Below are 21,685 nucleotides of genomic sequence, written 5' to 3'. Positions count from 1 at the left end.
TCCTTCTGTCACAGAGGCATAATGCAAGTGTGACATTCAATTGTCCCATATAATCAGAAGAGTTGTGTGGTACAAAAAACATCAAGAAAAGAGGAAAACGACCCCTCAGTATACAATTTACAGAACACCAGACCATTACCCTCCCTCCTACAACAGCATCTACATAATATGGCATATTGAAACACTCACGGCTATCGTAGCATATATTGCCCAGGGCACGTCCTGTTTGAAGCAATATTTCCTGGTCTTTGCAGTTTAACAGCTGCACCAAAGGAGGGATCAACCCAGCATCCACACATGGGTTCCGCATAAATTCTGCAAATAATGCAAAGCCTGTTAAAGCAAACTGGCTGTTTTCACTTTCATCCATTCCAGTTACCTTGGTGTTGCAACTGGGCCTTTTGTGAGAATAAACATATGCATAGACAAACAATGTAAGTTCTCCTGCAAGTTTCTAGAAATAAGCCCAAGACAGGATTTGGGCTTACATTCTTTCCATTATTCGTTAATTTAGAAGGAATTAAGTGTATTTAATTGACTTCCATGGAAACTAATTTAACATAGCTCAGGCTGAGCATGTTTTTAGCATCATAAAGAGCTGCTGAAAAGAACAGTGAATTCACAACCTTCTTCTCCACCCCAACAAATTCAACATAAATTGAAATTACTAAATAACACAAAAGATGACTTAAAGCTAGTATTCATACTCCAAAATGAACAGCACTTTTTACTCTCTATTCCGTTAATTAGAACTCCTGAAAAGCTTTTGCTTTAAAAAAAAATATAAGAAAGGAATTAAAGCTAAGTAACAGGCTCATTACTTAGAAGGTAGGGAAAGGAAAAGAACAGGAAAGAATGAGAAATAAAAGAGAGATTATGTGAGGCTAAAGGCCTGCGCCTTCCCACAGTCTAACTGGTGCCCACCATGGGAGGAAAGCTAGAGGACCCATGCACTGGAAAGCTCTCTGCCTTCCTGTCCCTTCCTGCTATGTTCCCCGCTCAAAGAGAACCAAAGTATTATTTCACATCTGTGCAAGTCATAGATAAAGAATTATCCTGGTGTCAGGGAGATAAAGGACTGGTCTCCAGAAGGAACCATAGTTATGCAGGCACTGTGCTGCACATTTTACAAGGGATGTTTACAGAAGCAGCCACCTGATATGCCAATGGTGTTACTTAATAGTTTACTACAGAGCACCCTTCAGAGATGTAGTATTGTAACAGGCAAAATGACAATATGTTTTTGATTTGTTGTGAATGGCAAATTATCTCTCTTCCAAAATGATCCTCCAAAATCAATTTACTTTTGTGTTAGTCACTTGTGAGACAGAATGAACCATGGTATACAATCCCTATAAAAAGAATGAGAAAGTTTTTCTGATTCTGGATCAACAGAACCCTTCTCACCAATAACTCAAAGATTTTATACAATGCTTAAAGTACAAATGCATCTTCTTAAATACTCCCTCTGTTGCACCTATTACAATGTTCTTCGGTGTTTCTGTTGCTACAAAATCTTGTATCTTTTGTAGTTAACCTTGCAGTGTTATTTTAGCTAAAGATGTAATTGTCATAGAACTAAGCAAACCTCAAATAATGATTAACTTTGACATATCAACAAGTAGATGAAGTAGAATCAGCAGTATCTATACAATTGCACAGGTTCAACAGAAGATAGTAGTCAGTGCAATGAACCCACCTTCCTAAGATACTGTAACTTTTTAGGACTCTAGATAGATGCTATACTGTGATAAATGGTGACGGTATCCATTGTAATGAACAGAAAAAATATCAGATACATCTCTTCTTTAAAACTGGTCTTGCCACATCCCTGTAACTTTTTATCTATTTCTTTATCTCCCACTTTCATCTTCATCTCAATGTTTGTTCACTAAACATGTTATGTTCCTCCCTCTGTCTTCTCTGTCCCTTCAGCTTCTTCCTTTCTTAATTGCATATAAAAACTCTTGTCTGTTCCTCAGCTTCTCCCTGCATCACTTTCTTTTACAACCACTAATTTACCATAGCCTCTACATCATCAAAGCCAGATTTATTTCTTTTTTTTTTCTCCTAGTCCGTGACAGGAAACAGAACTTGTTCTCTCCTGAAAGACTGAGCAGTCTCAGTCTGCTTTGTTTTATGTTTGGGTTCTTGCTCATGTGGTGAAAAGAAGAAAGAAACCCTTCTTCCACCTTCCCCCTATTTAGAGCGAGCAGGAGCTTTCAGTCTTCCATTCAGCAACAAAATAATTAGGCAATATGCTGAGCAAAGTTGTATTTGGTCATATAAGGGTAAGAAGTAAAAAGAATGGTGCTATACATAGCAAAACAGATCTGTGAGATAGCAACAGAAACGTGGTAACAACAAATGTCATAAAGTAATCAAGAAGAGAGTCATTTAGAAGATTTCCACTAAACTGGTTGGGAAATGAAGCAGATCCTTTGAAGGAAACAGTGAAGAATCACTTAAGAAGTTAGGAGGAGAACCACTGAGGACAGAGTAACATAAACCAAAGGAGGACAAGATTTCAAAAGAGAAATGTAATTGTGTTGAAGTAATACAGATCGTGAAGTTGTTGTTCTCATTCCTACACCCGCCAAAGAAGAGGAGACTAAAGTTCGGACAGAGGGTTTAAAAGGTCTAAACTGGGAAGATAAACTTTCATGTAGCAAGCGCATCTGAGCCTTCAGTATACTCACAGTTGAAAAGGAAATGGCTGTAGCTGGAGAGCTAAATCAACTAAAGGGAGTTTTCTGTGTTTGGGTATTTGAAATAGGAGAGACTAACACAAGCTCATGTTGGGAGGAGGAAGAATGATGTGACCTGGAGAGGTGAAACAGAGCAAGAGCACAGAGGTGAAAAGCATGAGATGAAACATGACAAAACCAGTGAGTCAAATAGAGGGATTTGATATATATGTGTGTAGGACCAGATGAGGGGAACAGGAAAGGAAAATAAGAACTGTGGAAGAGAAAAGATGCTCTTTTATCAGTACAGCCCAGTTTCAGTCAGAGGCACTACTCCCAGCTCTGCTAGTGCTGCATGGCATGACTATAGGGAAATCAGTTCAATTGCCTGGGCTTAATGCCTACTATCTGTAGGATGTTGATAAAAAAAAATTCTCGAAGTGCCCTCAAGCTTGTTGAAAAAAGGTGCAATATAAGCATCAAACACTTGTATTGTTATGTAAGATGACAAAGAAAACAAAAGAAATCAAATGATGTGTCCCCTGCTGTCCAGCTTAAGCAACTATTTCAACAGAGTTGGGATCCAAAGACAAACACCCAGCTCATCTAAGTCTTGAAAGCACTGGGCACCTTAAATAATTTATTAATACCTTCACTTTAACCTTGGCTGCCAGAGGTCCCACTTGCACCTGCTAATAACTCTAAGATAAAGACAAAAGCTATTTTGTATGATGAACCAGGTAAAAAGCCATCTCTTCTGAAGAGTATACTCAGAACAGCAATTTAAAACTGGCAGGGAAAAAGATACATTAGAAGCTATTCAGAGATTTCATGTATTAATTCAGATTTGAAAGATACTGTCTAAAATGGTCTGTAAGAGAATCTTGCAGAAACAATGCATAGTAATCAGTTATGCTATTGTGAACATTTTATTCTTAATTTTCCCCCTTCTGAGGCAGGAGCTAAAAGGACTGTGAAGATACACAATATTCTAAATATACTTATTATTAATTTATTTAGTACAGAAAAAGCATTTGATGCAGTTGCACAAACCTCTATCATACTGAAACATTTCTAAGTTTAAACTTCTATGTTTACATTTTTTACTGGCTATTTATCTAAATAATTTTAGAACTAACCATGTATATCTTCTTTTCTTGTTAATGTTGTTTTTGAATATCCATATATAGCATTGTCTCACAATCAGTGCATTGGGTGGAGGAGGTCACGCTGGGCTATCAGTAAGAAGCTGTAGCATTGTTATTCCAAAGAAAAGGTGTAAAGGGAATGTGGAAACAGCAATAATGAAGCCCCTTCTCTGAAGAGGCATCAGCATGAGAGTTCACAGAGGGAGAGAGATGTGGCTGGCAGGCCTGCAGGTGGACACCAGAGTTAAGATGCATCCTACTTTTCTGTGCCTGGCCTCTGGGAAAGGAAAGTGCAGAATGTAATCTGTGCCTCTTTAACTTGTGAAAGTCAAGGAGTGAGAAAAGTCAGCCACAAGTCTCCTCTACCCTCGTCACAGGGTCTGCCAGTAGCATCTACCTGCAGATATGAGGCCATTTTTTTGAGCTCAGTGTATGCAAGGTATTGGGTGATCTTTAAGCTAATTCTTTCTAATGAAAAAAAAAAGATATATTTTAGAGTATCTCCTATATTATATGACTATATGTATATAATACATACCAAAATGGACCCCTGATTCTCATTTGGGATCTTGGGCTCCTAGTCTAATACATATAATGCTCTTTAGGTAGTAGTAACTGGTTTTGGTGTGTCACTTTGATTTGGTTTTGGTGTGTCACTGGTTTGTGTATCAAAGGCCTCACAAATCTCAGACCAAAGAAACAACCTACTGTCCCTTACCCACCTGTACATGTACTGCTGTTGTACCTACATGCGCTGTGTGACCAGAGGCACAAATGACACGTACCTTTTTTTCTGTATGCATTTTATAAAGCCAGTGGCGCGTTACTTCTGCTCAGTAAATTATACTATTGCTTGTCTTAAAAAACAAATAGCATGAAAGTAAGGACTAAAAAAGATTCCAGCAGCCAAATGCTGCACTGATTATATCAAAAAGTAGAAAAACAGCATTTGAGAAAATAAAAACAAAAAGAGTGAAAGGGAGGGATATGAAAGGTGTCTAATCTACAAAATGAAAACATAAATGAAGTAAAACATACTGACAAGTGAGGTGAAAAACTGAAGATGTTCCAGCAGAAAAGTTCTTGTAGAAAACCTCACCATTTCTGGCTACTTCTGCTATGATGTTAGCTACTTTTGCTGTGCAGGAAGATTGTGGCGTCAACAGACTTGCGAACACCTGAAGAACTCCACTTTTCTGGATTTTTTCACTTGTCTCCATATCTGAAAAACACATCACACAACAATGACTTATGCATCAGCTTGCTTTGGGGAAGAAAGAAAGAAAAGCAGAAAGTTAAGTCTTCTAAAAGGTAATTCTTAAAGTACTTATTTTCCCATATAAGAAGCCAACTGCTATTTCAGTGATTGTATTTATATGATATGCTCACAGAACTTAATATTTTGCCATTCCTAATGTATTGATCTTTGTAAGGTGACTCTCTGCTATATAAGTAAATACAGGTACATACTCATGCATATATAGGGAAACTACTGGAGAGACTGGTAGGAAGACTAGAGATCATGGAGTGATACGCAGCATCCTAAGATACTATGTAAGAGTAAAGGAATGGTACTCTGAAGAGATGTATTACCAGAAATGTTCAAGGAATGATGGGGGGAAGTTCTTACAGCCGAGGGCACAACTTAATGCAGTGCAGGAGTCAGAAACTGGAGAAGAGGGAGAGCTAAGCAAATTGTGGTCTAGACCCCTCAGGCTCAGCTTGAATATCTTCTGTGTTACTTTGCTAAGCTACAGTAGCTCCAGTATAGTCTTAGTAGAAGGGGATGAGAAAAATAACACTTGAGTTTTTTGTAGTAGAGATCAAAGATTCGGGACAAAACTTTTCCTCTTTCTGCCTGCAGTAGAGAGGAATTGTGCAGCTGCTCCATAACAGGGCCCCCCTAGCACTGCTGGCCAACAGCTCTGTAACAAACTGAAAATTAACATTGATTCAACAGCGATTACAGATAAGGTACTAGATGCTAAAACATATTTTGCTAATGCTTTCAAATAATGGCATATTTGAAACAAATATTAGTGTGCCATACAATATGATTAGATGGTAGCTATCACTCCAGCATGACTCCTTAAGCCATTCATAATGGAAGTTACTTGCATTCTCCAAAGATGGCTGTGGGATACTCTGATGACTTTTGCAAAGCAAAACAAACCTATCTGAATGCAAGTCTGTTGTTCAACAACTCTGTCTCACAGGGGCATTTTGAACACTACAACATGCACAAACCGCCTCACGTCATTTAAAATAAAAGCTTTACAGTAAGTGCAAGTTGAAACCAAAATAATTGCTAGAGCTTGCCAGTAACGGTGAGAAACAGACGTAGACGTTTCAGAGTTGAGAAGACAGGCCCCTGAGCACCACTTTCTGCAGTTTCTAAGAAGCACTCTTGCTCTGGTGTAAGAGCTATCAGGACAGTCAGGCTGGGCAGCAATAATAGTAACCAATGGATTTTGGTTTAATGCATATTTTGTGCACCACAACTAGTTAGTTAGTCTAAAGCAGCAGTTTGCAACCGCTCTTTAGCTGGGTGTCACCTGAGAATTGGTAGCGACATCTCACTGGGCTCATCACCTCTCTCCTCCTCCTTTTCCCCATTCTCAGGGCTGCAACTGATTTTTGACTTGTTGCAGCTCCAGGACAACCCCTGCTGCCTCTGAGCACCGGAGAGATCCACCCAAGCTGACCCTGACCAGCAGCCAGCACAAGCCTCGCAGAGGTGACTCAGGTGGGTTTTGTGACTCGCACATGCTTCAGTGGCTGGGACCCAGTGATGTGTAGGTGACAGGAAATGGACTAAAAGGAGAGAATTTCAAGTCTGGATTGTAGTTATGCCTCTCTATATCTGTATTCAATTCCAGCTTGGTATGTTGGTCTTTGGCTAGGACTACTCATCTACAATATGTCAGTGATGGCATCTGATTACAAACAGATGAGGTATAAAATGAAGATCGATTAATTTCAACTTACCATGCATAATATAAGTGCTAATTATTATTAATCTGTTTACAGCCTAGTTAACTGTAATTAAGCTTAGAGCTTATGGTTTATTCAGAAGCTTTTATAAGTTCTGACTTATAGCATATACTTAGTAGATATATTCTCCCATGGATATATACAGATGAAAGAAAAGTCTGAATTCCGAGAAAATCACCTCAGGACTAAAGACTGGTCCAGACATCTTAGCTGTCTATTAAAGAGGAGATCCTCCTTCTCCCTTATGTTCAAAACTTGAAAGTACAGAAATCAAAATTGAAAATGTAGGTATCTATGAACCTGTATTACTAGGCAGCAGACATTAATGCGTTTTCTCCTGCCACACTGCTGAGATATATAGTATCCAGTCCTGTTTTTATGATCTGTAGTTTGATCGACTCATTACTGTGCAAAGCATAAATTACATAAATAGAAAAAAATATATCCCACAAGAAGTAGGAAAATAAAATTAAATGCTTCTCCAGGCCAGTTGTGTGTAGCAGATATGCACTGATTTATTTCGTTAAGATGAGCAAGTAAGCACCAATAAAAGCAGAGGGCTTAAGAGACCTGTCAGAAAGAGGGAAATCATCTAGCTTGGACCACGTAGATGAAAACAGACTGTTGACTTTTTTTCTTAGACGTAAGCAGCACAGGAGGCACACCTGTGCATATACTCTCCCCTTCAAACCAACATTTCACTGGTTCTTGTTACCCAGGCTGAGTACCAATATCAAACTTTTGCCAGTCACAAAAGAGGGAAGACTGATTAATTTGATCAGCTGCGAGTGTAGCTCTTCTATCACCAGGCAGGGACAACCCAACTTCCTCTCTACCCTGAGTGGGTGCTCAAGCATAATTGTTTGAGGGAAAAGCATATTACTCTGGTATCAGGCAGAAGGACAGCTACTAACTATGCAGCCCACAGTGTTCCCTCAGGCATTTTTGCCAGTAATTGCCTTGGGCGTAAAAAATGCCATAAGACACTTCAGCTCTTCTGCTCTGAGTTTACCTGGGCCCTGCTCTTCGTCTGCAGAGCACTTACAATTACACTGGTGTAATATCCAAATTAATCCAGTGCCAAAATAGAGATATGACAGTATGACATTAAATCCTTGCTGGTAGTTTATAATATATACTCCATATAAGGCATCATAAAGGAATGTGCCAATAAAATTACTGTAACAGCCCTGTGTACATTACTCTAAATTTTCCTGGTTTGTACCTGCAGAAAAAATCCATTTTTCTCAGGGATTTTATGTTCATCACATTAAAGTTCTAATAAAGAAGGTGGGGAAAAAAAAGAATCTGCTAAAATATACAAATTAATTTCCTAAGATATATAATTGGCAGACATTTTATTTACAGAAAAATCAATTTTTTGGTAGGCTTTTGAAATGCTGACACAAGGAAGGGTATTTTAATTGGAACAAGATGTCTTATGTTAAAAAAATGCTAAATCTAGCATTTTTTCTCAGTTTTTTTATATTCTTTTCTAGGAGGAGGGCTTAACAGGCAAATGATGCATAGGGCTGCCCTGTGGAAACTGTGAAGTTAAAACAAAGATCTTCAACCACCCTTCACTTGTCTAAGGAGTTAACTGTACGCTCAGTGTTGAAATACGCAGATGTAGAAGAAAATACCAAGTTGGAGTCTTTGAAGATTATTTCAGCACAGCTGTAGGTATATAAGCAGTCTGGATGTTTCTTAGAAGTGCCCAAATGTGACAATTACTTCACGGCTACTTGCAAAACAGGAGCTAAGAGTCCTGGGTGTGACTGTGCACATAACGTGTGTGCAGTTCTAGATCCTCTTCTGCAGGATGCACTGAAGGTGTTACTGTGGTAATAAAGGACTGGAGCTGCAGGCAACATTGAAAATCAAATAACTGCCCTAAAACAAGCCAAGGTTTTCTTCTCCTTTGTTTTTGCCTCTTGCAACTAGAGCGGCATGGTGCCTAGGGCAGGGGCTTTAGGATGCATGGATATTTAGACTGCCTGCCCACTAAGGCCCACACACCTCTCTCTTTTTGCTCAGCTTCATATAATGCGAGTCCTGTATAAAAGCATAAAAGGCAAAGGGACGTAGATAGGGACAGAAATGAAGGAAAAAGCGTATGTGGCGTTATTCTTTTGGAGACGACAACAAAAGGTCGTGGTTATGTAGCAGTATTTTAATTGTGACTGTAAAAACCACAATTTGGTTTTCCTTCTGCAGAGCCTAAGACTGGAAGATCACACACCAGTGTTGCCGAAGGTATCCATACCACTGTCTGGGCCTAGGAGGAATAGTTTGGCGTTTGCTGAGAATTAGAAATTGCTCATTTAGCACAGGTAACCCTTAATTCTTGCCTTTATTTGTTCTCCTCAGAGGCTGGAGAAGGCCTGCCTGGCTTCCTGTCTGCATCTATATTCATGAAAGGGGTACTGTTTCTTAAGTATATTAATCTGCTGCTTGTTTCATTCTGGGCTTCCTAGTAAATTATTGGAGGCTAAATTATTTAGAAAACTTATTTCAGTTGTCATCTTTTGAATTGTTATTTCAACGTATTGTCGATTGTAGTTGCAGCAAGTAAAACCAAATGTTTCCCTAGGAGCAAGAATATCTAGGCAAAATCTCTGCAACATAATCTCCTCTTTTCTATAATGGACAAAAAGGAAATTATAGCTGACGTTAATCACACGCTAAAAAGTTGGCTTACCCTTATCCTTTTAATTCCTGTAGCAGAATTGCATCCCCTTTCAAATCTGTTCCATTTATCTCCTAAGGAAACCACGCAATCTAGGTAGCCTGATGTCAGTGCTATACCTCAAAATCCTTTTGCTATATGCAATGTCCAGATTTCAAACGCTTTCTTTTAAAGTCTGATTTTCAGTCTGTAGGCACCAACCCACCCATAGAGCACCCACTGCCCCCTATCTTAAAGCAAAGAAACTGTAGGACTGTAATAATGCTGCTTTAGAAACAGCCCTTTTGCATAGAATATAATACAGTGATGTGCCACGGCAGCATAATTGGGGGAAAAAACCTCTAAGGTTAAACCTGCAGCTTTAGATGTCTCTTTATATCACTAGATATCAAGTCAAAGAGTATGTTAGATCACATAGTGCCAAAATCTTATTAATGTCATAGCTGGGTGATTAAAATGTCAATATCCTTGCTTTTCATGGTTTTTGCAGTGCCTAGAGTCAGAATAATAAAGGGTGTGGGCAGGAAATTCTTTAATGCCATACATCAGAGCTAGAGCGCTGAGAACCCTGGCTATCAGACTGCTTAATTAAGTAGCAGAAATCACTAAAGGAAAAAAATCCAATGAGTGCCTCAAATTAAATTCTACACTCTCCCCCCTCTCAGGTCTATTTCCTGTGAAATTTCACTCCTCTCTATTTCACTCCCTTTTCCTCTCTGCATCATTTCGTCCACCTTCAGGTGAAAGACAGGCAGGGAGGGGGAAGGGAAGAGACAGGCAAGCCATCTCTGTCAGAAGTGCTACTATTTTGCCCTTACTAGCAGAAGAAAACAGGTTCATGGTTCCTGTTCTTTATGAACAATGAGTTGAAGTTACACTATTAGATGTAACCCAACAATAGTTAATTCTAGCACTGCAACTAATTCCCATGTTGTGGAGCTTTATGTGAGAAACAGGCACACCACAGAATTGTAAATAAGCAGCTTCGTTAGTGTCCTCTTTATTAAGCGAACTGTGTTTGCAATGTAGTGTTTTGAAAAATGTGTGTATTTCTAGCTGCAAAGATGTTTTATAAACCTTCTGAAACTATTGCAGAAAATTACCTTGGCTTTATGATGTCCCTCCTACATGTACTCTCATCAGAAAGATGAACACATGAATAAATAATGATGAGCCACGTATATCATGAAAGGAACCTTCCATCTGCTCTTTCAGAAGGCAGAAGGGAGCAGAATGAAGGTAGCCAGGGATATCATTCTAACTGGCACACCCTCCTAACCACCACAGTAAAAAAGCTTCAGCAGACCACGAGCAAGTATTGATGCGGCCTCCCTCAAGAAGCATTGTCCCTCTCTCCATAGCCTCCTACTGTATTTTCCAAACCACAAAATGGAGATTTTAATCTGACTACAGAAGCACAAAAAGTGGGTTGTAAAGAACCTCAATGAAACAAATGATGTGTTTTCACGCAACAAAAAATGCACCACTGATAAAGGAGGCTTTTGCTTAACATACCTTAGCCAAAAAGACTGTTCCAATTATCAAGCTGTTTTTACAGAAATAAAAATTCTCTAATAATAACTGATATATAGAAATAAATGTATAAATGTAACTTCCTTTTGGCATGTTCCTCCTCACATGGGGAAATTCCCACAAATACAATCTGCTTGCTCACCTATCCCTCAAACTAGACCCCTAGAAGGCAGGGAGGGAAGATTCTCCCTTAGCTGTATTAATGTTTCCATCATGGTGTTTGCTCTGTTCTGTCTCTGCCAGCAGCAACAGGGAAACTTTAATTCCTATTTTTAATGAAGAAATGGGGATAGTGCACAGATGTTTCTAATTAAAATCTCAGCTCTAACAAGGAAGGAAAGACAGATGGAGATACAGATTCACCAACCACCAGCTACGTGATTCCCACTGATTAAATTCTACAAAAGCTATATCCAGAATAAAAGTAAATTTCAGGATGAAACCCACCCCTTGAATAGCCTGTTGCAGGTACCAATGAAGTAATTTAATAAAAATACATGCCAGCTGTGCCTTCAATGAAGAAATATGCATGTAATATCTCCATGCATATGTCACAGCACAAGGCAGAATATTAAAGTTAGGCAGCTCGGAACCCCTGAGTTCCTAAATCTAGTTTAGAGCCCTGACGCGTAGTTCAGTGGATTTATCTGAGCTGTTAGTTTCTCTGGTCCCCCTTTCTGACTCACCCTCTGCAGGAGGTAACCACTTTGGTAGCACAGTTGCTGAAAGAGTTTGATACTAGTGCCTCAGCTGCCAAGTTTGTTGTCTGGCATCTTAGTACAAATGTCATCCACTAGCATCTTCTTGGTTTATACTCAGTCTGTGTGGACATTTTAATCTGCCTCTTCTGTTACTTGTACTAACTGGACTTAGTACAAGACCCTGGGTAAAGCTTAAATATGCCATGCTTTAGTTTTTCAATCCATATAACAGAAATACTAGGCCCATAGTGTAAAATCCTTTTTCCAAATTTGATTTAGTTTAAAAAATCAAATCAGATTTGAAAGCTGTGCATTATATATGCGGGAAATGTTTCACATTCCTTTTAAGCAATCTCTTAAGAGCGCTGTCAAGCAAGCCCAAATGCCTGCTGTAAAATTCCGCCCAGCGCTTACTGAAAGAGCACATCTACATACAAAGGAATTTGTTAACTACTGATGTTTTTAAAAAGTTTTGCTGCCAAAGTAGCTTAAGGAAAAGCTAATCTTAAAAAGATCACGTTTGAACGTCACAAGGGACTGGGACAAAACTAAGAATGAAATTTCAGATCTGAAATTGTGAATTACATGATGTCTAAATACAATTTTTTGTAAAAAGCAGGCCTTTTTCCTTTGCTTCTGTATTGCGTTTCATAAGGCAGGCCTTCTCCTTTGCTTCTGTATTGCATTTCAAAAATGCAATCTAAAAAGAAATTTGTCAATTCTATTATCTGGAACTGCTATTCACTGATGCCTTCTGCAAAGAAAAAATATATAATATTTAATCTTTATTTGGCACATTGTGTATTCAATGAATAGCAGTTGGAATTTAACACTCGGATAAACATCATTTAACTATCTGGCACTAACTAAATACATCACTATTAAGAGGAATTTGTGTAAAATATAATCTCACTAAGCAGCAGTGATTATCATTCAGTATCATTAGGGTATGCCAGTTTACTGGGAGACAGTCCAATAAAAAGCAGTCACCTTGATTTACTATGTTCCAATTAAATAGGTATACTGTAATAATATATTATATACAGCACTTACGATGAAACATTTCTGGATCATGTGTATACAGTGCTATGAAAAGGCATCAGCTTCATGAGCTAAGATGCAAAAAACATCCTTCTTCAGCAAAAAGAAGGAATGCTTTATAACACAGTATTTGAGCCAAAACTCCCTCTTACAAAATATCCATCAGGATCCCCACCTTTCAGAAAGGCATTTGACTAGAAATCTTCCCAGGCAAATTTATGGACTGTGAGGAGCTTAATTGGCTGAGCCGGCCCAATCCAATTTGAACCTCTGGTTCTACTACAAGAGATTGCGTCAGAGACAGACTAGAAATTCTTGCCTGTATGAGTACACTGGTCTAAGATACGGGGTTTTGGTTTGACAGCTTCCCACCAGCAAACCCTTACTGCTGATGCAGCTATACTGCCAAAAGCTACAAAAATAATAAAAGTTTGGTTTTGTCTTTTTGGAGGAGGATATTCTAGCTTTCAGCTGCATATTTCCTTTTCGTGGATATACACCATAAATTCTGTTGCTTGTTGGAATGTTCAGGCTGGGACACCAACATATCAGGACTAACATGCAGGCACGTGTCTGCTGTTTCTGAGTATGCATCCACAGGTGGCCTCCTTCTCCTTCCAAGATCACAGGTGGGTGACATATACAAGGGATCATTGGAAGGTAGACCTGAGAAGGATCAGAAATCCACCTGGAAGAGACACTGCTGCTAAGAAGAAAGGGAGATGCTGAAGATAGAAGAGGAATAAGAGAGCAGGGAAATGCTATTTGTCATTGGACTTAATTCTACTAGTTATCAGTTGGCTTAAAAGGCCACCGATCCAACTGGTACCATTGTCTACCCACTTGCTTGTGCTATGCTATCCTGATGTGCTTGTGCACTGGCTTGTGTTGTTACAGCTCACTTGTTAGTTATGTGTGTTAAATCTGTGGGAATGCTGAGTGCTCTTTTTTATTTGTATGAAACAACAGTAGCTAAAAATTAATCCTACATGTGAGGGTCACAATAGTGCCTACAGACGGTTATTGTTTTGTTTTAAGCCATGATGCTGTGCAAGCATTCACAGTCATGAAAGCATTGTTATGTGGTCACAATCCGCATTAAATGACTGTCACCTCGTTTTACTCTGCTCAAACAGTCTCTTCAAAACAGAGAAAAGTTAGTTTGGTGATGTTTAAGGACAAGTTTTCTTGAGCAAACTGTGAAAATGACCTCTTTTCTCCATGCTTCAGAAGGGGAAAGGAGTAATCATAAAACACTTAGCCAATGGGAAAAAATGAAAGTGATTTCAGGTAATGTTTATACCTTAGAATAACTCTGCTAGGACAAAAGGTTCTGCAACTTATTTTTTTCTGTTTGGGATGGGAGGGTAGCACACCGTTTACTTCCACAATAATATGTGAGAAGATCATAGAAACAAAAGATGAAATTACTATTGTTTAATTCTGTGTGCACTACAAAGGTACAAGATTTTACTGAAATCAGATGGCACTCGTGCTAAAAGTTAGGCTGATAGCTGCTTACCTGATTCTGAAATTAATATATAAGGGTATGTACACTGAACTGTCAAAATTGTCCCAAAAGGAAATAAATAAAAATAGGTAAAGCACTCATTTTTTCCCCCATAAATCAAAGGCATTAATAGGGGCAATAATACATTTAAAAATTTGAGAGAAGCAGATTTTTTTTTAGTTGAGCCCTAAATTTAACAATTACAAAACATTATCTCTAAATCCTTCATGATTTTTCTCCTCCATTAGGGGAACTGTTCCATCTTTTGTGGCCAATGAAGATCAGAAAAAGGAACATCAAGTATAGGAAGAGCATGCCTACTAACTAAATTCAACAACATATGGAAGTAACAACTATAAAGAACAGAATAAAATGAAGAATTTCCAACTCAAATATAACCTCTGTGTTAACATATGGTTGTGAGAACTGGAAATCCACCAAAACATTAAAGATGGGAGACTAGATGCCTTTGAAAGCAAGTGCCTACAGAAGATTCAGGGCATTGGATGGAAAATTTCATCACTGATGAAGGAATGTGAGAAATCTGCAGTCTTTGCAGAAATTCAACATTTTTTTTAGAACTCCAGATGCTAACACATCCTCCTCTGTGATGCCACCAAGTAAGAACCAACGTGCTTCCAAAAACCTACTGGTGACTTTCAAGAAAAAACCTGAACAGAAGCTTTAAGTAGGAGGGCTGAGCTCATGATCTCAACACCATAAAGCTGAAACAGCAGGACGTGATGGCAAAGGCTTGGCAGCAGTTACCCAGAAGTTTGTAACAATGTGATTTTCTCTGATATGGCACAGTAAGTATATTCAAAACAAAACAAATCAAAGCAGTATGTAGACAAAATATGTTTTGAGACAAACCAAAATAGCATAAAGAAACTGACTTCATTATGGGGAGAAAAATGACATGTCAGAGAAGCCTCAGAATAATGCTGAAACTTCCAGTTTCAAGCATGAATTTAAAATTTTCATGTCATTTGATGGCTCCCTGAGTTACCAGGTATCAGCATAGCTCAACAAATAGAAAACAACCGCATCTTCAGGGTGAAGTGCATTATTTTAAACTTTCTTCTTTGAACTTAAGAGCTTTCCAAAATTTCTAAACTCCTTTCAAAACTGGGGCCCTGCCCTCTTGCTGCAGCTTATCTTTATGGGTATGATTTTGCTTAACAATTTTAACACAAACTTGTAAACTCATACGCTTAATCTCCCCAAAAGTATATGTAAAAAAATGTTTCAGATGCATGTACTAGCCTTTCCACTTCAATTACGTCAGACATTTTTTAGTGCCTGGTGTTGAAAGCTGGGATTAGTGGGCTTCTTCAGCCTCTTACATTGACTATAGCGGAGCCAAAAATAACATTCTCAGTAGATTTTCAGATTTCTCATATGTCAAAACTGGGTTATTTATGTCTGCTATAACCTCTTGTATCTGAAATGCAGCATGTCCGGACTAGCAATAACATTTTTTTTGTTGTTGTTACTGCAATAATTATGTCCCAGAAGGCCCGTGGTTTAAAAGAAAAACTATTTCCTTCTTGTTTTCTTTTTGTCAGGCAGTCCTTTCTTGTGGACCTGCATTTGAGGATTCAAGGATAACTGCACTTTTTGATAGGTACAATATTTATGAGATTACTCTTAATAGGTATAAATCTGTATATGTTGATATAAAATGATGGCCAATATTGTTCTCTGACGTATTTCCCTATACAATTTCATTAACCTGTTGTTCCCAAAATCCAATAGTATATATCACTGTTTTTCTTTGGATTTGAGATAAAAGATACAGCATTTACTATCTCTTTCCAGAAATGCAAGTGTACAATCTTTCAAATACTTTTTTCCAGAGTATAACTGCTTTACCTGTTCTTTTGATAAGGTTTTGGGGTTTTTTTTGACAAAATAGATTCCAAGCTGCAAAGTATATGTTAAGCTATCCTATTTTTCTCTTTTAGTTTAGCCTGCCATTGATTAAGGCTTAAATTGAAAATATCTGAGTCAATAAATTGATGTATATATCTATTGTCTCACAGATCTTTTTCTACATATAACCAGTTCGGTTCTAACTACCATGTTCTTTGAATTATTGCAGTAAAACACATAACATTGTGCCTTTAGAACCAAACTCTTGAAACTAATAATTGTTTTCTTTTTTGCAAGATAGGTTTTGGTTCCAAAATAGAAAATAACTTGAGCTTGAGACAATCAGCTGTTTCTCATTATTCAAAAAAATAATAAAATTCAGTACTATACCAAGTCTAATGATGCCACTGGAGCTGGTGTTTAATACCATCAATTTTCTACAGTATTTGCACTGATAATTTCTGTTAGTCAGGAAAGCAAATATATCCCCCTTGCATCTTCAGTGTCACTTTTAGTACCATTTGCATGTAGGGGAAGAATGAGATTTCAGGGAATGTTCCCTTATAAGTTGTAATTAAAAAAATACCCAAACCACAGAATACTCTTGAATTTCAAAATTGCTAAATATGACAGAAACTAAGCAAAAATATGACAGCAAATATTCAGCTTTCATAACTATGGCTAAGACCTCGTGATAGACAGCTGTGGGCTGCAGACAAGTATGTGACATTTGTATCTTCCTCAGAGAGCAGCCTGAAGCCCAGGGGGGAGATACTCACTCATCCTTCTCCAGTGAGTACGGGGAAGTGACACAACTGCACTTCTCCGAGAAAAATGCATCCAGATTCACCTACCAGAGCTCTCCTTCCCCCAATTTCGCCCCGTGGATTTTTCTACAAACTTCAATGCTTTTCTTCTTTACACACATTATTATAAAGCAGGTACAAGATAAGCTGTTTATTACTCTAGTCCATTTCAGGGGGGAAGAAAATGACCCCTGTTTGTACAAAGTCTCAAATTATAATGTATGGACTTCTGACATATTAAACACAGAATTAAATTTCATTTTGCAACGCACAGTTAATCTCAGAGGCCTTTTTTTAAAGCTGAATAATAATAATAAAAAAAGCTACAGAAACTCAGAATCATATTCTCTGACAAAGAAATTTCTTGGGTTTTGCCTTTTCTGATTTTTAAGATCATTCTACACTCCATATTACCGTAAAAAGTCTGCTTCCAGATCAGCAAAATTCTGTCTTGACAGTAACATACCAAACCACGTCTACATAGAATGATCCAAATTCTACAGAGCAGACAATGGAGGCATTTGTTTAATATACAGTTTTTAAAAGTAAACGTGTTATATGAATTTCACCTCCTGATTCAGTAGAAGCCAGTATTTAATTCAGTGCACAGCGGACTATTCTTCGCTGCTAACATTGCTTATGGATCATGCACCACAGTCTTGCTTTAGAAGACTATGGTATGGAAAACTTAGTGATCTAGAGATAATGAATGCTGGCAGCTGGGGAGAGATCAAGCATTCATGTTTTCCTTTCGGAAGTAAGGTGGAGAGAGTCTCAGCTTCTGTGGGTGAGGTAGATGCACAGAGGTAAAAGGAGCTGTGCCGACTTATATTAGCTGGGACTCTAAACTAATTTTATTGCATGTCTTCATTACAGCAGGCCTGATGCAAAGGTCCCCAGCTATGCCAGTTGACTTCACTGGGAATGCTGAAGAAAGTCCAAACAAAATGAGGTATGTGCTTAATATTCTAAAACATTTCTAATACATGTTTATCTCTTATTCCACTGTCATTGCTGTCTGTCATCCTAAAGTCCTCAGTTTTATCTAGTGCCTCAAGCTAGTCCACATATGACTGGCCTCAGCCAGAAGTGCTGGTGACAGATAAGAAAAAAAATATGAGCCTAAATAGGAATACATGCCTCTCCAAACAATGTCTCTTAAAGAAACCATCTGTGCAGGATTTTCAGACCTGGGTCTCAGATGTGAAGGGCTATACAACTGTCTCCCTAGATAAGTAGCTAAAACCATTTGTATTTGACTTGCCAAATATTTACCAGCAGTTATCACATTCAGCAAACTATTTGATTCACCCCTGTGTAGTGCACACACCTTAATTTGATTGGTGTGACAAATGGCTGAGTAGCTCATAAAGCCAGACAGGAGGTATCATGTTCCAGGGCACTACAGCCTGTCTGGGATTATCAAAAGATCAGCTGTCAGAAAGAGGGTGGAAAAAAAAAGAAAAACCCGTGGATTACTGAAAAGAAATTAAAAGCTACAATATCAATCATAACTTTGCTATCCCCTTCTATATTGCAGACAATACAGGAAGAAAATAGCTTGTCATATTTTAACATAATAAAAATTAAAAAGATTGTATGCAAAGTAAAAGATTGTATGCAAAGTAAATGGAACTATAATTGTCAGTGTACTGTTAGAGACTGAGGAATTTAACTTATGGTTCTGCAGTAACCACAACCCTATGCTGCATGCATGCAGTTATCAATTAAAAGCAGTGTAATGATCTCTGAAACATTCATATGTACATGTAATATGCCCAAATTGAAGTTGTGGAAATGATTATTTCCTTTGTTAAAAATCTCCGTGTTGTGTTAACACTGGGTTTAACTGCCTTTTTTGGCTGGCAGTAAATAGGAGTGGGTTGCATTAGTATATTACTAATAGACTAAATTTTATATAAAATGAAATAATTTTTATCTCCAAGTCTTAATGAAGTGAATAAAACAAAGTCCTGTGACTTAAAATACCAGCATGAACTCCCACTGAAATCATAGTTCTATCAAATTTCCTTAAACTCTATTCCTTGCATGGCTTATTTTTTCTAGTGTTACTCGAATTTTATGATTTACCAAACTATAATCATAATGCATACTTCATTAAGATAATCATACACATGGGAATATGCTAAAGGAGAACAGAGTAATTATTTGAGAAATCTTATTTAAATTATTTCTGTATTACAATAAACATGCTGGTTTATATAAACAATCTGATTATTTTTATATGATAATTATTATATAATTTGCATACTGAGGTGCAGCGTGTATCCCATATCTATATGATATCATATATACATAATCTATATGATTTCACACTGTAACTAAAACAAATCAATCAATCAAATCCATATTAAATATTAACTGGATGGATGAGAACTATGAGAAAGGCCATTCGTTGGTTGTTTAGTCAAAGGAAGGGCAGTCATAATATATTGGTAGCCCAATAATAACTCAGAGACTGTAGCGTTTAGAAAGCTGATTCTATATCTATTTGTTGAGTGCAAATGAATGCATCTATTATATGCAATTTACCTCATAATCTTGGAAGTCTTTTGAATCTACTGCTGTTCTCACAAATTTACTCCAAACAGAAATGTCTTCTATGAGGATTTTTTTCTCAAAATCATCAGACTGTCTTGAGAACTAAAACTTGTTGTCCAAAGAGACTCAGCAAAATCTAGGTATTGAAATGTCTAATTCACTTGAAAGGGATTTGATATACAGGCTCCTAAATCACCAACTTGCTGTTAAAAAAAAAAAGTCCCATTTAACCCATCTAATTTTCAGCAGAGTTATTTTAGTTGCCTTCAATCTTGGGAAACTGAAAATATGTGGAGATGTACATCGTATGGAAGCTCATTCATGTTACTGACTTACATGCAAAGAACATGGTAAATGGTGAAGGGATTTTAGCTAAATTTTGTAAAACCACCCGAAAGAGAGATGTCAAAATCCTAATAATCTTCTTATCTCATCTGGCAGCTATAAGACTAGAAAAGATTTTGGAAGGGAAGAGCAAAGACCTATACTGAGATGGAAGAGAGTCAGATGGTTGCAAGGAAGCATTGGTGAGTTTGCTGTAAATTAGTCAAAATTATTTTGCATCTGCCAAACCTGTTCTGTGACACAGATATGTGACCTTCATAGGCAAAATGGTAAACTCTGTTGTTTACACTAAGTACTTTGTCACTTTTCATACCATCTTCTTTTTAGTACTTATCATTTAAGTATTAAACTTAAAAGTACTGGAAATACCAAATCCAACTGGAAGCTGGAAGTTCCAGTTCCAACTGGAAATTGGATTAAATGATTGGATATACCTTATAAATAAGCCCATAAGAACAATGATTCAGCCCCTTCAAAAAATAGGTTGATCTAAAAAACAAGTATTTTGTTATTTCCTGGCTGACATCTTGCAAAATAATCAGAATCAAAAACCCACTACCATTAAACACAAACTGTTATAACCCTTATTTGATTTGATATGGGTGGTGCTTATGTTCTTTTGTGAAAAACCTCATGAAGTATTTTACACCAACCAAGCCCAAAGGCTGTGATCTATAGAATACCATAATGGGAAAGAAACAAGACTTATTAATAGTATGTACTTTTGAGTGTATTGATATTAGAAATGACTAACATTTTCTTTTAAATAATTTCTAACCATGGCTTGTATCTATCTTGACAAGTTTTTCAACCTGAAATTGTACACAGATTTTTCTTCTGCCACCATCTGAAGCGCTAGGAAAGTTAAACTTGGAAAAGTCTTGTAAGCTGTCATCTTCATTTACCATACCTTTTTGCCTACTGCAAGTGAGGACACACATTCTCTACAGCTTTTGGTAAAAAAGACATCTTGTTCCATTCTTAAGATATTTTTATCACCATACCACATGTTAAATTTGGATTATCTTTGGATACCCAGCCTATTTCTGATAATTGAAACTACTGGAAATAAGAAATATGTGAACAGAAGAATAAGGAAAAATGCATTACAAATAGGAAACTATGCTCTTTTTATCAGAATAAGCAAACAGCTTCCATATCTCTCTCCCCATCCTATCAGGCTTACTTGTCCATCCCTGTTCTTTGTTTCTTGAGTGATCAATTGGAAAAATAATTGTGCTACTTCAAACTGGAAAAAGGACTGGACTACAGCTGTTCCAAATATCCAGATAGTTACCTGTCACTGTCTTCACTGCTACCTGAATGCTACAGATACATGGGTTAAAAAAACAGCCAATCCAGCAGCCTACTTGCTTGAGTCAGTCTTTCTGCCACATTTTCCTACCTCCATTTTAATTCACTGATCTCATTATATGATTTAAAATTTGAAAGGTCCATACAACTTACTGTTTTGTGCCAGAGCTTGAAGCAGACAGTCCAAGCATCCCTCCAAGCTATCTGCTGTGCTGTCAGTTGTTGTTATCTTCAGCTTTTTCAGGGCGTCACTTAAATTATCTGCTTGGTAAACACAAAGAAAAGAGAAATCAGTGTCCTCATCAATGTAGTAACAGCATTATAGTCTTGAATGTAAATAGTTACTGTAAAGTAAACAAGATCCTGTGTCAATGAAAAGGCATGTATGGTCTGTATTCTGAGTATACAAAAAGCCAGGAGTCAAGGTTATAGATGAACTTAAACTTTTCAAATTTAAATATACATTTATCATTCTGCCTC

At 37.5% G+C, this 21,685-nt stretch overlaps 1 protein-coding gene and 1 long non-coding RNA gene across 2 annotated transcripts in view; one reads left to right on the top strand and one right to left on the bottom strand.

Moving 5' to 3' along the window:
• The window catches only part of RAP1GDS1 (RAP1, GTP-GDP dissociation stimulator 1), a 65,326-nt gene extending 43,850 nt beyond the window's left edge, over nt 1-21,476 (bottom strand). Inside the window, exons 1-3 of the mRNA XM_014940762.1 lie at nt 21,359-21,476; nt 4,935-5,057; nt 190-315 (exon numbers count right to left, since the gene is read on the bottom strand). Of these exons, the coding sequence (XP_014796248.1) occupies nt 190-315; nt 4,935-5,055 (247 nt within the window). The 5' untranslated portion in view covers nt 5,056-5,057; nt 21,359-21,476. The remainder of the gene's footprint in view (nt 1-189; nt 316-4,934; nt 5,058-21,358) is intronic.
• LOC106887310 lies at nt 5,014-8,454 on the top strand. Its single transcript, XR_001411856.1, has 3 exons — nt 5,014-5,146; nt 6,487-6,581; nt 8,329-8,454. It is a non-coding gene; the product is annotated as an uncharacterized LOC106887310 (long non-coding RNA).
• Nucleotides 21,477-21,685: the final 209 nt, after the last annotated feature.

Source organism: Calidris pugnax, unplaced genomic scaffold (assembly GCF_001431845.1).
Source record: "Calidris pugnax isolate Ruff unplaced genomic scaffold, ASM143184v1 scaffold34, whole genome shotgun sequence".
In the NCBI taxonomy this organism is placed as follows: Eukaryota; Metazoa; Chordata; class Aves; order Charadriiformes; family Scolopacidae; genus Calidris; species Calidris pugnax.
Note: the sequence above shows the minus strand (reverse complement) of the source record. Positions and strands in the feature narration are given on the sequence as shown.